Below are 21,103 nucleotides of genomic sequence, written 5' to 3'. Positions count from 1 at the left end.
GTAAATCTTTCTGCCATAATTGCCCTCAGGCGTAGTGGGGACCCCATCCCTTAGCCTCCACCTGAGGGGTTGCTGGTTTATCCGTTAGTATCCTCTGCAGTATATTTCACTTGCACTTGATGGGCTCTCTACTGGATCAGCATTCTGAGAAGAAAAAAGGCCTCAGTAAGCTGGTAAGATACAATGGAGGGGTGCTGCCATCCAGGTAAGTGACTCAGACACTAAACAGCCCAGGAACTATTTTCTAGTACTCTACTTTTATACTAATGTCAGGGTACCAGGAATCAGACTGAAACGTGAAGTGCAAAAATAATTGCACCTTTTATTAATAACATAAAATAATAAAAAAAGTCCACAAGCCAAATAACAAGCCAGGAGTCAAAGCCAGAGTTGGTAGTCAGACGAGCAGAGTCAGGAGCCAAAGCGAGTAGTCAGACGAGCCGGGATCAGGAACTAGGAAAACAGCAGAGTCAGGAACAAGCCAGGGATCAGGAACCAGAAGGGACGTCAGACAAGCCAGGTAATACACAGGAACTAAAAAACAAGTCTGAGACAAAGCAAGGGCAAAAACATACTGAACAGAGGCCCTTTAAATAATAAGAGTGACATAATCCTGGGACTGCAACCTGTGTCACACTAATGATGTTCACCAGTTTGGCCATAAGAGGGCGCCCAGATGAGAGAGCAGCGTTACACACTCTGCATCAGATTTAGTGAGAGAAGTAAGTAAAATGGCAGCCATAAGCAAATAGCAAACAAAGTAGGGTAAATCCTTGACAACTTACTATATAGTTGGGGGTTCACAGCCTTTAAACATAGCGCTTTACCTATGTGTTTACCACCAGCCTTTCTGGAATTCAGACTTAAAATCTGCTTTATTTAATTCCCCTGATACCCCTTAGCAACACTCTCACATTTCAGCTCTCACAGAAAAGAAAAGCATCACTGTCTCTTTAAGAAAACTGCTAACTTCCTTATGCAGTTAGTGGTTCAGCTCATTGTAGATGTGGTTAGGGTGGGAGACAGAAGGGGATTCAAAAGAGGGGCATTTATTATTTTTTTTACTGTAAAGTGTGTTTTTGTGTTTTTATTGTATATCGTTCCGGAAATGATCAACCCCCCTCCTCCCTAGGTGGGTTAGGTGAATTGTTTTTTAGGGTAGACCATTTAGTTTTTTTTTTACTTCTGGGGTTCTGAGGTTCTTTACAAAGCTCTTACTCGGGTGATTCCCTTTCTGAGGGTTCTAAGGGAAACATCTCCTCTGAGGACCCTGAACAAACAAATGAGCCAAAGACAAATTCCACATTTAGATTTAAAGTGGACCGTATCCGCTTCTTACTTCAGGAGGGTTTAAATACCTTAGAGCTATCAGAGCTGAATCCAGAGGATTGCAAGCCTATAAATAAGTTGAATCAGGTCTTTAAAGCTGGATGAAACCAGTCATTCCTTATGCACCTTCTAACAGGTTCAAAAGAATGTATCCTTTTTCAGAAAATAATTTAACAGGCTGGGAAGTAGTTTTTAAGGTTGATGGAAATATTTCCCCTTTAGCTATACCCACTACTATTGCTATGGAGTATAGTTCTTCGTAAGGGGTCCATTGGACAGCAAATCTGAGTCCTTAGTAAATTATTTTCCCAATCAATTCTTCAGCTTAGACCTGCAGTAGCAATCACCTGTGTGGCCATTGAGGCATCCTCCTGGTGTGATTTTCTTTTTCAGATGGTTTCTGATCAATCTCCTGAGGATTTTCGCAACTTTATTAAAGTCCTCAAGATGGCTAATGATTTCATTTGTGAAGCGTTTTTTGACATCATCAAAATAGATATCAACAATATGTCCATTGCTGTTTTACTAAGGAGAGCTTTATGGCTTAAATCTTGGTCATCTGATACGGTCTCTAAAAATCAGCTGTTATCGGTGCTTTTTGGATCCGAATTGGGTTCTATTATCAAAACTGACACTTCCATTAAAGGGGCTTTTCTATTTCAGGACAAAAAGTCTAAGAGGAAGTTCAAACAAAAAATCATATTTGCTTCTTTTGCTACTCTTGAGATAAAAACTCCCCATCCAACCAGAAGTCTGAATCATCCAAGCCTTCCTGGAAGCCAGGATCTTCTTGGTCTAAGAACAAACAGACCAAAAAAAAACATTCAAATTAGAAATATGCATGAAGGGACAACCCTCTGTCCAGAAGATCTTCTGGTAGGGGGCAGATTGATTGGGTTTCAGAAGGCCTGGTCTTGATCAGTTCAGGATCATTGGGTTCTAAATATTATATCACAGGGTTAGCACATAGGCTTTTGTGCCAGATCTCCTTGGGAATGGTATAATTTTTCTCGGGTTCCAAAGGATCCTGTAAAGGCGGCTGCCTTTGTTCAATGTGTTCTTAGAGGACATGGGAGTGATCCAACCTGTTCCAAACTCTTAACAGGGACAGGGTTTCTATTCCAACCTCGCCATTGTCTCAAAGAAGGAGGGCACCTACTGTTTTATCCTGGACCTTAAATATTTGTTTGGGTACTTTTTCAAAAGGAAACAATCCATACCATTTTGCCTTTGGTGCAGGAAGATCAATTTATGACAACCATAGATTTAAAGGATTCTTATCTACACATCACGATTCACAGGGATCATTTCCAGTGTTCTTCTTAAACGGGTAGAGTCCACAGCTGCATTCATTACTTTTGGAAAATACAGAGCCTGGCCACCAGGAGGAGTTAAAGACACCCCAGCCAATGGCTTAAATACCTCCCCCCACTTCCCTCATCCCCCAGTCATTCTTTGCCTTTCGTCACAGGAGGTTGGCAGAGAAGTGTCAGAAGTTTGAGATAGTTTCTTATGGAGGGTAGTACTCTTCGCTATGGGACTGGAGTTTTAAGTAATCCTGTCAGCCTCTCAGTGAGAGCATGGATGAAAGTTAGACTCCGGAGATGCAGGGAAAGTTTTCCTGCGAAACCATCCCGACTCATATTAACAGCTCCTTGATAATCAGCGTTGACGAGTTTCGCTGCCTACCTTTATTCACTCAAGTCTATAAGGCCTATCTATCAAGCTCCGAATGGATCTTGAAGGGCCGTGCTTCTGGCAAGTCTTCAGACTCGCCAGAAACAGCAGTTATGAAGCAGTGGTTTAAAGACCGCTGCTCCATAACCCTGTCCGCCTGCTCTGATGAGGCAGACAGGAATTGCCGCAATTCCACCCGATCGAGTACGATCGGGTTGATTAACACCTCCCTGCTGGCGGCCCATTGGCCGCTAGTCTGCAGGGGGCGGCGTTGCACCAGCAGCTCTTGTGAGCTACTGATGCAATGCTGAATAAGGAGAGTGTATTGCTCTCCGCATTCAGCGAGGTCTTGCGGACGTGATCCACACTGTCGGATCAGGTCCGCAAGACCTTTAATAAATTAGCCTCTATGTCAGAAGCGAGGCTACTATCTGTCATACTTGAAGGGCCATGTTCCTGTTCCACGGGGTTGATTACGGTAAGATCATTTTATTTTATTTTGATATGTGAATGTAATGTTAACGAAAGAAGGTAGGGTCCCAGTGGGGCTCTTTTTATTTTAATATGGAATCATGGGTTAATATCTCCTAAGGGGGGTTATTGAACAGGGGGGACTTTAATCATGTTTGTTATATGGTTCTATCTGCTAATGTGTAGTAATACTTAAGCTCACAGCTTTTACGGAACATAACAGCCTTATCTTAATGACACAATCTCACGAGATTGCACGCCCTTTTTTGTGACTGGCACGGTGCACCTCGTGATGGGTGCAGTTAAGTTTGTTTCTCACTTCCGTATACTGACTGTGTGCGACAGAGTCTAGCTCGTAGGTTGTCTGGTTCACAGGAGGTGGTGAGTGCCCCAGCCATTAGGGGTGTAAAAAGGGGTGCCAGTTGGGTTTTGTCATTTTGTAATTGATTAATTTGTTTTTATTAAGCTCATGTCTGTTAGATTTCCGTTGTTGAGAACATTTTCCTCTGGAACCGATACTTCGGGTCGAATTTCCTTGGACCTTGGACAGTTCTGGAGTGTCCTTATACCAGGCAGGTACTGGTCAGATGCTTTTCTGCTGTTACCTGGGTTCATGTCACAATCGTGGTGCTGATTTAATCCTGTCGGATTCTGTATGTCACTTGGCCTATTGATATGGACTCCGGGCTCGGATCCTATTTCGAAGTATGAGGCCTAGTGTGTTGATTCAACACCTCTAAATGGAGGCTTGTGAGTACCGATATAAGGTTGGCCTTTTCTGGCTACTTGCCTGGGATACGGATCTGTCTTTTCAGATGTCGTTATGGTTCTTTCAGGTCCCTGGGGACTCAGAACTGTAGTTTCTATTCTTTTGGAGTTGTGAGATGTGATTTACCTACGTGGTCTAGTGTTCTGAGTAGTGAACAATTTACATCTTCACTTGAGGTTCTTCCGGATGCTGTCTCTTTAGCTTAGTAAATGTTTTTCTTGCGGTGGTGGAGTCTCCTCCCTTTCCCGCCTTGGGTGGGTCATCTGGTCTGGAAGCGCGGGCATGTCCTCCTTCCTTTGCTCAGAGTTGCGTTACTCTAAGAAGTGCAGGGTCCCTGCCTTATGATGCTTCCAGCTTTTACCCTGTTAAAGGTTTTTCTTTGGAAGATCGATCCTGCAAGGATCTCTGGCTGTTGTCTCTTCCATATATTACCCTTGGTCTGACCAGGGTCTTCGACATTCGGGTGTTATCTGCGTCCTCGTTGCTACTCTAGCCTTGGGGCTTAACAGTGAAGAGCCGAGGTAGGTTTCAGACGGTCGCCCTTCTGGTGTCAGTTAGTTGACCATTTATCCTTGATGCTCCGTTAGGGGCTTCATGGAGGGTGGTTTATGTCTATCTCACTGGGATGGCAAGCAAGGTCCAGGGTTCACATTCACCTTCAGGTGTTGGTGGTTACCTGGCCAGCATGTGTAACACGTGGTTACGCTACTCTACGAGATTTTTCCTTGCGGTCCAGGAGCACTGGGTGCCGAATTCTTAAACTGTTCAGGAGTTCTTTCAGACTCTTAGGTTTGAGGCTGTTGCTAGATCGCTAAGTCTACGGACTTTTAAGGGTGCGCTCTTATTCCTAGGAGGCAGCTTAGGGTTCCTCAAGATGTTAGATCTTTCGATCGATTCCATTTTCGAGGACTCTAGCCTAGGACCATGTCTCTCCCTGGATGGGTGTGAATGGTTCAGTTTCACCTTAGGTGTTTGTGGTCCTGCGTGCCTCTCTGAGGGGGATGGGTCTCTGTTTCTCTGTGGCTTAGGTTCTAGGTCTCTCTGACGGGTCCCTACTGGTCTTCTAGCGCATTTAATGTTCCTTGTAGACTCCAGGTGTCTTTTAACTGGGTTGGTGATATGGCCGAGGAGTCTCGCCTCTATGGTAGGGTGGTTTCCGTTGCTTTAGTCCCCGTCTCTCCTAGAGTGGGGGATGGGTTCTCCTGGTTCGGAGTTACCTTAGTATCTGTGGCGACCTGTGGGTCCTTGTTTTCTTACCTTGTAAGGGTTTTTCCCTTCTTGCGTTTTTAGAATCCTGGAAAGGGAGATGTGGAGTAGTAACTGGTTCCACCATTTCTGTAGCAGGAGGCTGCGGGTTTGAACCCTTATTGGGCTCCTGTTAAATGTTGGATTCTGGTATTTAGATGCTGGGGGTCTGAGAACCCTCTTCCCTTGGGAAGTGTTCCTCTCGTACCCGAGCACAAAGTCTGTCCTGACTTACGGTAGCATGCCGTTTGTAGTAGCGGTCAGAGCTCTACTCGGGGGGGCATTGCGTCTTGTAGATCCATCCCTCTTGTCTGTAGTCTTTAACTAGCCTTTGGGCTGGGACCATTACCCTGAAGGGAAGGTCGGGGATCGGTCCTCTATGCAGCGTTAACAATTTTCTTCTAGAGTCTGTCCTCCCCTTCAGTGGGAGGACTTTCGCTGTCCTCCTCTTTTCTACCGGCGTCTGGTGCTGGGAGGGGATGCTCCTTGGAGCCTGATATTCGGACGGCTGTTGTGGATTTTTTGGAAGGTTTACAGTTTAGAAACCAGCTACAGCTATTTGCACCTTGGATGTGTGTTAGCAGGCTTTAAGATGCCTTTCGGTGGTTTGGGTTCCACGTTGGCTGAGTCAGCTTCCTACCTGGGAGGTGGTCATTGAGAGTTCCTGTTCAGACGGTTTGGTGTTCTCTTGGAGAGTTCTTTGCTGACTGCTGGGATAGTTATCCTATTTCTGCTTGCTATGCTTGTCTAGCCTGCAGGTTTCGATCTGATCGAGGCAACAGGGAACTCATGTTTTTCTGGAGTACCTTATGGTATGGTACTGTGTCAGGGATATGAGGGTGTCCCTCGAGTCCTCTTTGGGACGTATTTCACTGAGTATGGATTTTTTCATCAAGTCCTTGTGTTTCTAGGGAGTTCGTCTCCCTGGGCTCTACTATCATAAGACAACCGTGGGTTGTACTATGTTTGTTGAGCCCTGTGGAATGATCCTTTGGATTCTTCTGGGAATCTGTTCTTCCTTTTGGGGGCAGGTAGCGGGCCTTGTCTTTCAGCCGGGTACTCTTCATGGCAATCAAGAGCCGCAGGGCTGACTCCTCGGAGGCTGTTTGTGCTTGACGGACTCTGGGACTAAGTGGCCTCTAGCTTGGCTTTGCTGGTGGTGTAACTAATGTGCAGTTACCTGGGCTTCGGGTTTTTTCCCTGTGTCGTTTTTATATTTATAGAGTGTCGGGTAATTTCAGGCTGTGGTGCCTTTTGAAGGGGCCGCCTTTTTGTACCCACCCGTTGTTTACATTCAATGTCCTCTAGCTTGGGTATTGTTTTCCCAAAAGTAATGAATGCAGCTGTGGACTCTTCCCGTTTAAGAAGAAAAACATAAATTATGCTTACCTGATAATTTTCTTTTCTTCTGACTGGAAGAGTCCACAGCTCCCGCCAGTGCTTTGTCTATGAGGCGGCAGTAATTTTTTTGTTCTTCTGGCACCTTTTTTTTTTTCACCCTGATATTTCTCCTACTGTTCCTTGTTCCCTTGGCAGAATGACTGGGGGGTGAGGGAAGTGGGGGAGGTATTTAAGCCTTTGGCTGGGGTGTCTTTGCCTCCTCCTAGTGGCCAGGTTCTGTATTTCCCAAAAGTAATTAATGCAGCTGTGGACTCTTCCCGTTAGAAGAAAAGAAAATTATCAGGTAAGCTTTATTTATGTTTTCTAAGATTTGCTTTTCTTAACAAGCTTTACCAATTTGTGGCCCGCCCCTTCGGTTTGGCCACAACTCCTCACATCTTCATGAAGGTATTAGGGGCTCTCTTGGCATTAATAAGAGCACAGTCCCAGAAAATGTCAAAAGGCTACGGTGGAGGCCTTGGCATCATGGTTTAAACAGACTATTCATAAGCCTTACTAGGTTGCAGGAAAACCACCTCCTTTTCTAAATTAACATTTTTATATTTATACTTCCTCTGAAGCTGCTTTTTGCCTCAGGCAACAGTGTCCGGCAAATTAATAAAGTTCAGGGATATTTAACTCCACTATGATGAATTGACCATAGTAATATACAACAATGTGTAAGGTATGGAGTATATGTTTGAGAGAGAAATAAAATTCATACATTTTTGATAACCATAAAAGTTCTCAAAAGGAGAAAGATATTATGTACAGTTCCTTTATACCATCTGAAAAGAGGGTTAAATCTCCATAATACCCTTTTGCAACATCGCTAACAGGTGGGTAGAAAGGACAAAGATCAAGAACGTATTATGGGACGTATTATGTTCAGACCGGCAAATAAGAATTGCCATCTTTTCTCTCACCCATTCTTAACATGGACTCTCAGCTTGGGTATTTTATCCCACATTTTATGGACACCTTTTGGACTCTTATGGAAGAAAACAGAATTTATACTTATTAATAAATGTATTTCTTTCAGGATGATGAGAGTCCATAGGAGACGCCCAGAGTTTTGCTATATGGGCTACAGTTCTTATTTGCATCTCTTAAACATGCTTTATGTCTTTACTACCTTTTTTGTTTCTCTCCTCTGCTCGGCTATACGTAAACGGAGAGGAGGTGGGAGGGATTAAAACCTCTTGTGAGGGTTCTTGGCCACCTCCTGGTGGCGGGAAATATATCCCACATTTTATGGACATCTATGGACTCTCATAATCCCAAAAGAAAGAAATGTATTGGTATGTATACATTGTTATAAAGCAATAGCTGCTTCATAAATTAAGCCAGTGTAATGATTAAATATTATTTGTAACAGTATGAAAAAGAATTTGAGGCAAATTAAAATATGTACACTAAATTTCTTGTGCCAAAAGCAAATTTTTGCTTGGGGTTTAGTAAATATAGAACTAAGAACCTCAATAATTGTTAGTCAGGGATCTTACGTACCAGAGTTTTGAAATTGCAAGGGGATCCCTAGATCTTATATAGATAATGATTCACGTAAGAGTAAGGCTTCCATTGTGTCTGATAAATTCTTGCATCTAAATGACATTGATGGTACAAAATATCCCACATATAGGTCAGCATTAACTTCCAAAAAAATGTGTACACCGAAATGTACGTTTTTTTTTTTTATGTTACTAAAGGCAATAGTAAAAAATTGTAATCTTTGCTCCAGCAAAACTCTGATAAAAGTTACTGTCCACTTAATGTAAAAAAAGAAAAGGCATATCTGTTAGCTTAGCTGACATTGCTGTGTGTTTATGTTATAAACTAGAATACAATGGTTAGTAGAATGCATATGGGGATGAATATTATTTGTTCCAAAGTTTACAATAATTGGTTTTGTTTTTTTCTAACAGGAAAAAAATAATTTAGAAATAGACTTGAATTATCAACTAAAAATATTGCAAGAACGACTAGAGTTGGAAATTAATGAGCATAAGGTGACAAAGGCACGGCTGAGCGACCGGCATCAGTCGTTTGAAGAGGAAAAGTCAGTTGCTATGTGTGGTGAGTTTTCTGCTAAATTTTGAGTTTTGGTAGCCCACTGATTTTTATTGTGTTCTTTATATTTAAATTTTGTGAAAAAAATTAAGCCGTTTGTTTTTAACACAAGCCATGCTTTGTTTTTTCTTTTCATTTTTTATTGAGAGAATTCCAAGATATACAAATTCAAGCATAAAAGAAAAACAACAACAGTTGCAATTATCATTGGATTTGATTAAGAGTACCAAACATATGCTTTAGGATATAATAGCCTATAATTCTAAAAAGAATAAAAGTTAAATTGACATCCTTTTGACTGTTTCCATTTCTCTGTGTTATCAATTTTATTGGGTGTATTGGGTTTAAAGAGGGCGGGTGTGATATCGCCATAAACTCTATTGACCGTTAAAGTGTGTGATAAAGCGCGTTATGGTTGACTGTTTAGATATTCTTCCCATAGAAAAATTATGTCATAATATTCTTCTGTATGCTTAGTGTGTGTATAGTGGTATTTCTCTAAATTAATATAATGGGTTACTTTGGTCTTCCATGATGTAGGAGATGGCAAGTTTGCTTTCTTCCAGTTTAGTGGGATTAGTTTTTTTGCAGAGTTGACCATAATGGTAAGGAGTGTTTGCCTTAGTTTACAGATGATTTTCGGGAATTTATTAAAGAGAAATACCCAAGGGGTTAAGGAAAGGTTTGAGCCTAATGCTTTTTCAATCTCAGGCTTGAGGGAGAGCCAATAGGAACGGACTATTGGGCAAGTCCACCATATGTGCGCGAAAGTTGCAGTTTCCAGGCAACCTCTCCAACACATGGCAGTTGTGTTAGGGAATAATTGATGCAATCTAGCGGGTATAAAATACCACCTGCTTAGCAATTTAATATTCATTTCCATCACCAAAATAGATGATGAGGCCCTAGTCATTTGTTTAAAGATAATGTTCCATTCAGATGGGTCTAGATGAGTTTCTAGTTCGGATTCCCATTTAGTCACATATGTGGGAAGGGAAAGTTTAGGTATATTCGATAGTAGTCTATATGTTAAGGATAGGGTACCTTTTTGGGGTTGAGGATGGAGACACACCGCCTCAAAGTTTGTGAGTTGCCGTTTTAATTAAGATTTGAAAGGATGTGTCGACAGATAGTGCTTTAATTGTGTGTAGATGAACCAATTTTGGAATTTCGTCCCCAATATATAGCAGATAACTTGTTGAGGAAATATCTCTCCATTTTTCTGTAAAAGGTGGTGTGGGATTGAACTTTGTATAGAAGGAGTAGGGTGAGAATGGTGAGTGGCATTTATTAATGGTGAAAACGGTGAATTTCTTCTGTTAAGTGTGATCAGTCCACGGGTCATCATTACTTCTGGGATATTACTCCTCCCCAACAGGAAGTGCAAGAGGATTCACCCAGCAGAGCTGCATATAGCTCCTCCCCTCTACGTCACTCCCAGTCATTCTCTTGCACCCAACGACTAGATAGGATGTGTGAGAGGACTATGGTGATTATACTTAGTTTTATATCTTCAATCAAAAGTTTGTTATTTTAAAATAGCACCGGAGTGTGTTATTATCTCTCTGGCAGAGTTTGAAGAAGAATCTACCAGAGTTTTTGTTATGATTTTAGCCGGAGTAGTTAAGATCATATTGCTGTTTCTCGGCCATCTGAGGAGAGGTAAACTTCAGATCAGGGGACAGCAGGCAGATGAATCTGCATAGAGGTATGTAGCAGTTTTTATTTTCTGACAATGGAATTGATGAGAAAATCCTGCCATACCGATATAATGTCATGTATGTATACTTTACACTTCAGTATTCTGGGGAATGGTACTTCACTAGAATTACACTGTAAGAAATACATAAAGCTGTTTAATAACTAGAGATTATGTTTAACGTTTTTGCTGGAATGTAAAATCGTTTTCATTTGCTGAGGTACTGAGTGAATAAATGTTTGGGCACTATTTTTCCACTTGGCAGTTGCTTAATTTGTTTTCTGACAGTTTCTGTTCTCCCTCACTGCTGTGTGTGAGGGGGAAGGGCCGTTTTTTGGCGCTTTTACTACGCATCAAATATTTCAGTCAGCAACTCATTGTATTCCCTGCATGATCCGGTTCATCTCTACAGAGCTCAGGGGTCTTCAAAACTTATTTTGAGGGAGGTAATTTCTCTCAGCAGAGCTGTGAGAATTATAGTTTGACTGAGATAAAAAACGTTTATTCTGTAATTTGTTTCCTGCTTTCAGAATTTGTTATCTTTGCTAATGGGATTAAACCTTTGCTAAAGTTGTGTTGTTTACAAGGATTAAGGCTATAACTGTTTCAATTTATTAATTTTCAACTGTCATAGATCTTCTGTGCTTCTTAAAGGCACAGTACGTTTTAATATTATTCTAATTGAATTGTATTTCCAAGTTGCAAGTTTATTTGCTAGTGTGTTAAACATGTCTGATTCAGAGGATGAAACCTGTGTCATTTGTTGCAATGCCAAAGTGGAGCCCAATAGAAATTTATGTACTAACTGTATTGATGCTACTTTAAATAAAAATCAATCTGTACAAATTGAACAAATTTCACCAAACAACGAGGGGAGAGTTATGCCGACTAACTCGCCTCACGTGTCAGTACCTACATCTCCCGCTCAGAGGGAGGTGCGTGATATTGTAGCGCCGAGTACATCTGGGCGGCCATTACAAATCACATTACAGGATATGGCTACTGTTATGACTGAGGTTTTGGCTAAATTACCAGAACTAAGAGGTAAGCGTGATCACTCTGGGGTGAGAACAGAGTGCGCTGATAATATTAGGGCCATGTCAGACACTGCGTCACAGGTGGCAGAACATGAGGACGGAGAACTTCATTCTGTGGGTGACGGTTCTGATCCAAACAGACTGGATTCAGATATTTCAAATTTTAAATTTAAACTGGAAAACCTCCGTGTATTACTAGGGGAGGTGTTAGCGGCTCTGAATGATTGTAACACAGTTGCAATACCAGAGAAAATGTGTAGGTTGGATAAATATTTTGCGGTACCGACAAGTACTGAGGTTTTTCCTATACCTAAGAGACTTACTGAAATTGTTACTAAGGAGTGGGATAGACCCGGTGTGCCGTTCTCACCCCCTCCGATATTTAGAAAAATGTTTCCAATAGACGCCACCACAAGGGACTTATGGCAAACGGTCCCTAAGGTGGAGGGAGCAGTTTCTACCTTAGCTAAGCGTACCACTATCCCGGTGGAGGATAGCTGTGCTTTTTCAGATCCAATGGATAAAAAGTTAGAGGGTTACCTTAAGAAAATGTTTGTTCAACAAGGTTTTATATTGCAACCCCTTGCATGCATTGCGCCGATCACGGCTGCAGCGGCATTCTGGATTGAGTCTCTGGAAGAGAACATTGGTTCAGCTACTCCGGACGACATTACGGACAGGCTTAGAGTCCTTAAACTAGCTAATTCATTCATTTCGGAGGCCGTAGTACATCTTACTAAACTTACGGCGAAGAATTCAGGATTCGCCATTCAGGCACGCAGGGCGCTGTGGCTAAAATCCTGGTCAGCTGATGTTACTTCTAAGTCTAAATTGCTTAATATACCTTTCAAAGGGCAGACCTTATTCGGGCCCGGGTTGAAAGAGATTATCGCTGACATTACAGGAGGTAAAGGCCATGCCCTGCCTCAGGACGAAGCCAAAGCCAAGACTAGACAGTCTAATTTTCGTTCCTTTCGTAATTTCAAAGCAGGAGCAGCATCAACTTCCTCTGCACCAAAACAGGAAGGAGCTGTTGCTCGCTACAGACAAGGCTGGAAACCTAACCAGTCCTGGAACAAGGGCAAGCAGACTAGGAAACCTGCTGCTGCCCCTAAAACAGCATGAATTGAGGGCCCCCGATCCGGGATCGGATCTAGTGGGGGGCAGACTTTCTCTCTTCGCCCAGGCTTGGGCAAGAGATGTTCAGGATCCCTGGGCGCTAGAGATAATATCTCAGGGATACCTTCTGGACTTCAAATACTCTCCTCCAAGAGAGAGATTTCATCTGTCAAGATTGTCAACAATCCAGACAAAGAAAGAGGCGTTTCTACGCTGCGTACAAGAGCTCTTGTTAATGGGAGTAATCCATCCAGTTCCACGATCGGAACAGGGACAGGGGTTTTACTCAAATCTGTTTGTGGTTCCCAAAAAAGAGGGAACTTTCAGACCAATCCTGGACTTAAAGATCCTAAACAAATTCCTAAGAGTTCCATCGTTCAAGATGGAGACTATTCGGACAATTTTACCTATGATCCAAGAGGGTCAGTACATGACCACTGTAGATTTAAAAGATGCTTACCTTCACATACCGATTCACAAAGATCATTATCGGTACCTAAGGTTTGCCTTCCTAGACAGGCATTACCAGTTTGTGGCTCTTCCATTCGGATTGGCTACAGCTCCAAGAATCTTCACAAAGGTTCTGGGTGCTCTTCTGGCGGTACTAAGACCGCGGGGAATCTCGGTAGCTCCATACCTAGACGACATTCTGATACAAGCTTCAAGCTTTCAAACTGCCAAGTCTCATACAGAGTTAGTGCTGGCATTTCTAAGGTCACATGGATGGAAGGTGAACGAAAAGAAAAGTTCACTCGTTCCACTCACAAGAGTTCCCTTCCTGGGGACTCTTATAGATTCTGTAGAAATGAAGATTTACCTGACAGAGGACAGGCTAACAAGACTTCAAAGTGCTTGCCGCACCCTTCATTCCATTCAACACCCGTCAGTGGCTCAATGCATGGAGGTAATCGGCTTAATGGTAGCGGCAATGGACATAGTACCCTTTGCACGCTTACACCTCAGACCACTGCAACTGTGCATGCTAAGTCAGTGGAATGGGGATTACTCAGACTTATCCCCTTCTCTGAATCTGGATCAAGAGACCAGAAATTCTCTTCTATGGTGGCTTTCTCGGCCACATCTGTCCAGGGGGATGCCATTCAGCAGACCAGACTGGACAATTGTAACAACAGACGCCAGCCTTCTAGGTTGGGGTGCCGTCTGGAATTCTCTGAAGGCTCAGGGACAATGGAGTCAGGAGGAGAGTCTCCTGCCAATAAACATTCTAGAATTGAGAGCAGTTCTCAATGCCCTCCTGGCTTGGCCCCAGTTGACAACTCGGGGGTTCATCAGGTTTCAGTCGGACAACATCACGACTGTAGCTTACATCAACCATCAGGGAGGGACAAGAAGCTCCCTAGCTATGATGGAAGTGTCAAAGATAATTCGCTGGGCAGAGTCTCACTCTTGCCACCTGTCAGCAATCCACATCCCGGGAGTGGAGAACTGGGAGGCGGATTTCTTAAGTCGTCAGACTTTTCATCCGGGGGAGTGGGAACTTCATCCGGAGGTCTTTGCCCAAATACTTCGACGTTGGGGCAAACCAGAGATAGATCTCATGGCGTCTCGACAGAATGCCAAGCTTCCTCGTTACGGGTCCAGATCCAGGGATCCAGGAGCAGTCCTGATAGATGCTCTGACAGCACCTTGGGGCTTCAGGATGGCTTACGTGTTTCCACCCTTCCCGTTGCTTCCTCGATTGATTGCCAGAATCAAACAAGAGAGAGCATCAGTGATTCTAATAGCACCTGCGTGGCCACGCAGGACTTGGTATGCAGACCTGGTGGACATGTCATCCTCTCCACCTTGGTCTCTACCTCTGAAACAGGACCTTCTGATACAGGGTCCCTTCAAACATCAAAATCTAACTTCTCTGAAGCTGACTGCTTGGAAATTGAACGCTTGATTTTATCAAGACGTGGTTTTTCTGAGTCAGTTATTAATACCTTAATACAGGCTAGGAAACCTGTTACCAGAAAGATTTACCATAAGATATGGCGTAAATACCTATATTGGTGTGAATCCAAAGGTTACTCTTGGAGTAAGGTTAGGATTCCTAGGATATTGTCTTTTCTACAAGAAGGTTTAGAAAAGGGTTTATCTGCTAGTTCTTTAAAGGGACAGATTTCAGCTCTGTCCATTCTGTTACACAAACGTCTGTCAGAAGTTCCTGACGTCCAGGCTTTTTGTCAGGCTTTGGCCAGGATTAAGCCTGTGTTTAAAACTGTTGCTCCACCATGGAGTTTAAACCTTGTTCTTAATGTTTTACAGGGCGTTCCGTTTGAACCCCTTCATTCCATTGATATAAAGTTGTTATCTTGGAAAGTTCTATTTTTGATGGCTATTTCCTCGGCTTGAAGAGTCTCTGAATTATCAGCCTTACATTGTGATTCTCCTTATTTGATTTTTCATTCGGATAAGGTAGTCCTGCGTACTAAACCTGGGTTCTTACCTAAGGTAGTTACTAACAGGAATATCAATCAAGAGATTGTTGTTCCTTCTTTATGCCCAAATCCTTCTTCAAAGAAGGAACGTCTACTGCACAACCTGGATGTAGTCCGTGCTCTAAAATTTTACTTACAGGCAACTAAGGAATTTAGACAAACTTCTTCTCTGTTTTTCATTTACTCTGGGCAGAGGAGAGGTCAAAAAGCTTCCGCTACCTCTCTTTCTTTTTGGCTTCGTAGCATAATTCGTTTAGCTTATGAGACTGCTGGACAGCAGCCTCCTGAAAGAATTACAGCTCATTCTACTAGAGCTGTGGCTTCCACTTGGGCCTTCAAGAATGAGGCCTCTGTTGAACAGATTTGCAAGGCTGCAACTTGGTCTTCGCTTCATACTTTTTCCAAATTTTACAAATTTGACACTTTTGCTTCATCGGAGGCTATTTTTGGGAGAAAGGTTCTTCAGGCAGTGGTTCCTTCTGTATAAAGAGCCTGCCTATCCCTCCCGTCATCCGTGTACTTTTGCTTTGGTATTGGTATCCCAGAAGTAATGATGACCCGTGGACTGATCACACTTAACAGAAGAAAACATAATTTATGCTTACCTGATAAATTCCTTTCTTCTGTAGTGTGATCAGTCCACGGCCCGCCCTGTTTTTAAGGCAGGTAAATATTTTTTAATTTATACTCCAGTCACCACTTCACCCTTGGCTTTTCCTTTCTCGTTGGTCCTTGGTCGAATGACTGGGAGTGACGTAGAGGGGAGGAGCTATATGCAGCTCTGCTGGGTGAATCCTCTTGCACTTCCTGTTGGGGAGGAGTAATATCCCAGAAGTAATGATGACCCGTGGACTGATCACACTACAGAAGAAAGGAATTTATCAGGTAAGCATAAATTATGTTTTTTCCCTATCGGTGTCAAAGGTGAGTGTGTAGTGGAAATTAAGGGGTGCTTTTTAATCGATTTATCCCACTGTTTGAAGGTTTCAGTTACTATCTTGGGTGTTGTATTCAATAGTTTACGTTGGGCTGATGGGATCCAGCAGTCACCACTTAGGTGGTGGATATCAGAGAGTGATTGTTCTAACTGAATCCATTCTTTATTTAGAGCTTGCTTGCACCAATCTACAATTCTTGTTAAGAAGACTGCGTGTTTATAGTGTGACAAATTAGGGGCTCCAATCTCTTTAGGACGATATAAGGTATTAGTGGCAATACGAGGTCTTTTATGCGACCATATAAAGCAGTTAATCTGCTTTTGTAAGAAAAATATCAGGTGTTCTGGGAGGGGAATTGGGAGGGCTTTAAGAAATATAGTATTTTAGGGAGAATGATCATTTTGACAGCGTTAAAGGGACATTATACACTCATTTTTTCTTTGCATATATGTTTTGTAGATTTATATAGCCCATAAAGTTGTTTTTTTAAAAAAAAAGTATACTTTTGCTTATTTTTAAATAACATTGCTCTGATTTTCAGACTCCTAACCAAGCCCCAAATTTTTTTGAGAATACCGTCCGCTACCTTCTCCAGCTTGCTCCTGTTTGTGTAAAGGGTCTTTTCATATGCAAAAGAAAGGAGGGGGTGTCTTATTTTCCACTTGCAGTGGGCTTTCCAGCTACCTTTTCAACAGAACTAAACTGAGAGCTTCTAAATAAGTTTTTAATCTGGATTTTTATATCAGTATCTGTGCATCATATTCTTTATAGTAGTGTCTATTACATGCACTTATATGAAAATGAGTGTATATTGTCCCTTTAATTTTCCCAAGCCAGGAGAGAGGTTTAAGGTTCCAGGAACTAAGGATGTCTTGAACTGTGGTTTTAAGAGTTGCATAGTTTAAGGAAACTATGTCCTCCAGGTATGGTGCGACGTATACCCCCAAGTACTTAATGGCTTTGGGTTGTATATGAAAGTTAAATTGTTTCTGGATATTTTTTAATGCATCTGGTTTTTGATGAGTGTTCAACATTTCAGATTTTGTGATGTTAATTTTAAAATTAGAATAGGTTCCAAACATATGTAGTGTTTGCATCAGAGGGGGTATTGATTTCTTAGGTTCTGTTAATGTTAGAAAAATGTCATCTGCATATAATGTTATTTTATAAGCTACTGAGCCAATATTAAATCCTTGAATATTGATGTTGTTCCTAATATGTGAAGTGAGCACTTCCATTACCATGACAAATAGGAGAGGCAAAAGGGGGCAGCCCTGCCTAGTTCCATTTGTTATTTTGAAAGGGGAGGATGTGGAATCATTCAATCTAATTTTGGCTTGTGGATTTTTATAGAGGGTAAAGATTTTTCCTATGAGCCCCTGAGGGAAACCAAATACAGTACAAACATTGTATTTTCTTCTATAAGGTAAGACGAGTCCACAGATTCATCCTTTACTTGTGGGATATTATCCTCCTGCTAACAGGAAGTGGCAAAGAGCACCACAGCAGAGCTGTCTATATAGCTCCTCCCTTAGCTCCACCCCCAAGTCATTCTCTTTGCCTACTCTTAAGTACTAGGAAGGGTAAAGTGAAAGAGGTGATAAAATATTAGTTTTTAATTTCTTCAAGCAAGAGTTTATTTTAAATGGTACCGGTGTGTACTATTTACTCTCAGGCAGCAGATGGATGAAGACTTCTGCCTAGAGGATGATGATCTTAGCATTTGTAACTAAGGTCCAGTGCTGTTCCCACGGAGGCTGAGGAGTACAGGAAACTTCAGTGTGAGGAACGTTTTCATGCTTTGCAGCAGTGAGGTATGTTCAGATTTCTAGAGGTTCCTGTCTACACTGATGTTTTTCCGGTCCCTAAGAGGATTTCGGACATTGTTACTAAGGAGTTGGATAGACCAGGTATTCCGTTCGCTCCCCCTCCTACCTTTAAGAAAATGTATCCCATATCAGACACCATGCGGAGCTCGTGGCAGACGGTCCCTTAGGTGGAGGGAGCTATTTCTACCCTGGCTAAGCGTACAACTATACCTATTGAGGACAGTTGTGCTTTCAAAGATCCTATGGATAAATAATTAGAGGGTCTCCTGAAGAAAATATTTGTTCATCAAGGTTTTCTTCTCCAACCTATAGCGTGCATTGTTCCTGTAACTACTGCAGCGTCCTTTTGGTTCGAGGCTCTGGCGGAGGCTCTTCAGGTTGAGACACCATTAGATGATATTCTGGATTATGGCTCTCAAGCTAGCTAATTCTTTCATTACAGATGCTGCTTTTCAACTGGCTAAATTAGCGGCGAAAAATTCAGGTTTTGCCATTTTAGCGCGTAGAGCGTTATGGCTTAAGTCCTGGTCTGCTGATGTGTCATCAAAAGCTAAGCTGTTAGCCATCCCTTTCAAGGGTAAGACCCTATTCGGGCCTGAACTGAAAGAGATCATTTCAGACATCATTGGAGGGAAAGGCCATGCCTTTCCTCAGGATAAGACAGGACCAAACAAAATAATTTTCGTTCCTTTCGGAACTTCAAAGGTGGTCCCTCTTCCCCTGCCGCAAAGCAAGAGGGGAATTTTGCTCAATCCAAGTCAGTCTGGAGACCTAATCAGACGTGGAACAAGGGTAAATAGGCCAAGAAGCCTGCTGCTGCCACCAAAACAGCATGAAGGGGTAGCCCCCGATCCGGGACCAGATCTAGTAGGGGGCAGACATTCTCTCTTTGCTCAGGCTTGGGCAAGAGACGTTCAGGACTCCTGGGCTTTAGAAATCGTAACCCAGGGGTATCTTCTGGATTTCAAAGATTCTCCCCCAAGGGGGAGATTCCATCTTTCTCAATTGTCTGTAAACCAGACAAAAAGAGAGGCGTTCTTACGCTATGTAGAAGACCTATATACAATGGGAGTGGTCTGCCCAGTTCCGAAAACAAAACAGTGGCAGGGGTTCTACTCCAATCTATTTGTGGTTCCCAAAAAAGAGGGAACCTTCAGACCAATTTTGTATCTCAAAATTCTAAATAAATTCCTCAGAGTCCCATCCTTCAAGATGGAGACCATTCGGACTATTTTGCTGATGATCCAGGAGGGTCAATATATGACCACCGTGGACTTAAAGGATGCGTATCTACACATCCCTATCCACTAAGATCATCACCAGTTCCTCAGGTTCGCCTTTCTGGACAAGCATTACCAGTTTGTGGCTTTTCCCTTCAGGTTGGCCACAGCTCCCAGAATTTTCACAAAGGTGCTAGGGTCCCTCCTGGCGGTTCTAAGGCCGCAGGGCATAACTGTGGAGCCCTATCTGGAAGATATCTTAATCCAGGAGTCGACTTACCAACTAGCCAAGTCTCACACGGACATCGTGTTGGCTTTTCTAAGATCTCACGGGTGGAAGATGAACGTAAAAAAAGAGTTCACTTATCCCTCTCACAAGAGTTCCATTCCTGGGAACTCAGATTCGGTGGACATGAAAATTTTTCTGACGGAGGTCAGGAAATCAAAGATTTTATCCATCTGCCGAGCTCTTCATTCCATTCCTCGGCCGTCAGTGGCTCAGTGTATGGAGGTAATCGGCTTAATGGTAGCGGCAATGGACATAGTTCCGTTTGCTCGCTTGCATCTCAGACCACTGCAACTATGCATGCTCAAACAGTGGAATGGGGATTATGCAGATTTATCTCCTCAGATAAATCTGGACCAAGAGACCAGAGACTCTCTTCTTTGGTGGTTGTCACAGGATCATCTGTCCAAGGGAATGTGTTTCCGCAGGCCAGCGTGGGTCATAGTGACGACGGACGCCAGCCTATTGGGCTGGGGTGCAGTCTGGAATTCCCTGAAAGCATGGGGTTTGTGGACTCAGGAGGAGGCTCTCCTCCCGATAAATATTCTAGAACTGAGAGCGATATTCAACGCGCTTCAGGCGTGGCCTCAGCTGGCGTCGGCCAGATTCATAAGATTCCAGTCGGACAATATCACGACTGTAGCATATATCAATCATCAGGGGGGAACAAAGAGTTCTCTAGCGATGATAGAGGTTACCAAAATAATTCGATGGGCAGAGACTCACTCTTGCCATCTATCAGTAATCTATATCCCAGGAGTGGAGAACTGGGAAGCGGATTTTCGAAGTCGTCAGACTTTTCATCCGGGGGAGTGGGAACTCCATCCGGAGTTGTTTGCACAATTGATTCGGCAATGGGGCACACCAGAATTGGATCTGATGGCGTCTCGTCAGAACGCCAAACTTCCTCGTTACGGGTCTAGGTCAAGGGATCCTCAGGCAGTACTGATAGATGCTCTAGCAGTACCCTGGTCATTCAACCTGGCTTATGTGTTTCCACCATTTCCTCTCCTTCCTCGTTTGATTGCCAGAATCAAACAGGAGAGAGCTTCAGTAATTTTGATAGCACCTGCGTGACCACGCAGGACTTGGTATGCAGACCTGGTGGACATGTCATCTCTTCCACCATGGACTCTGCCACTGAGACAGGACCTTCTAATTCAAGGTCCATTCCAGCATCCAAATCTAGTTTCTCTGCGGCTGACTGCTTGGAGATTGAATGCTTGATCTTTTCCAAGCGGGGTTTCTCGAAGTCGGTCATAGATACCGTGATTCAGGCTCGAAAGCCTGTCACCAGGAAAATTTATCATAAGATATGGCGTAAATATCTTTATTGGTGCGAATCCAAAGGCTACTCATGGAGTAAGATCAGGATTCCTAGGATTTTGTCCTATCAGCTAGTTCCTTAAAGGGACAGATATCTGCTTTATCAATTCTACTGCACAAACGTCTGGCAGATGTTCCAGACGTTCAGTTGTTCTGTCAGGCTTTAGTTAGAATCAAGCCTGTGTTTAAACCTGTTGCTCCGCCATGGAGTTTGAATTTAGTTCTTAAAGTTCTTCAAGGGGTTCCGTTTGAACCTATGCATTC

The 21,103-nt window shown here is 42.9% G+C and overlaps 1 protein-coding gene across 1 annotated transcript in view; it reads left to right on the top strand.

The window, feature by feature from the left end:
- The window catches only part of ROCK1 (Rho associated coiled-coil containing protein kinase 1), a 1,092,122-nt gene that overhangs the window by 728,219 nt on the left and 342,800 nt on the right, over positions 1–21,103 (top strand). Inside the window, exon 18 of the mRNA XM_053714968.1 lies at positions 8,797–8,947. Within this exon, the coding sequence (XP_053570943.1) occupies positions 8,797–8,947 (151 nt within the window). The remainder of the gene's footprint in view (positions 1–8,796; positions 8,948–21,103) is intronic.

This window comes from Bombina bombina, chromosome 5 (genome assembly GCF_027579735.1).
Source record: "Bombina bombina isolate aBomBom1 chromosome 5, aBomBom1.pri, whole genome shotgun sequence".
Lineage (NCBI taxonomy): Eukaryota > Metazoa > Chordata > Amphibia > Anura > Bombinatoridae > Bombina > Bombina bombina.
The sequence above is the reverse complement of the archived record's forward strand: the minus strand, read 5'-3'. Positions and strand labels throughout refer to the sequence as shown.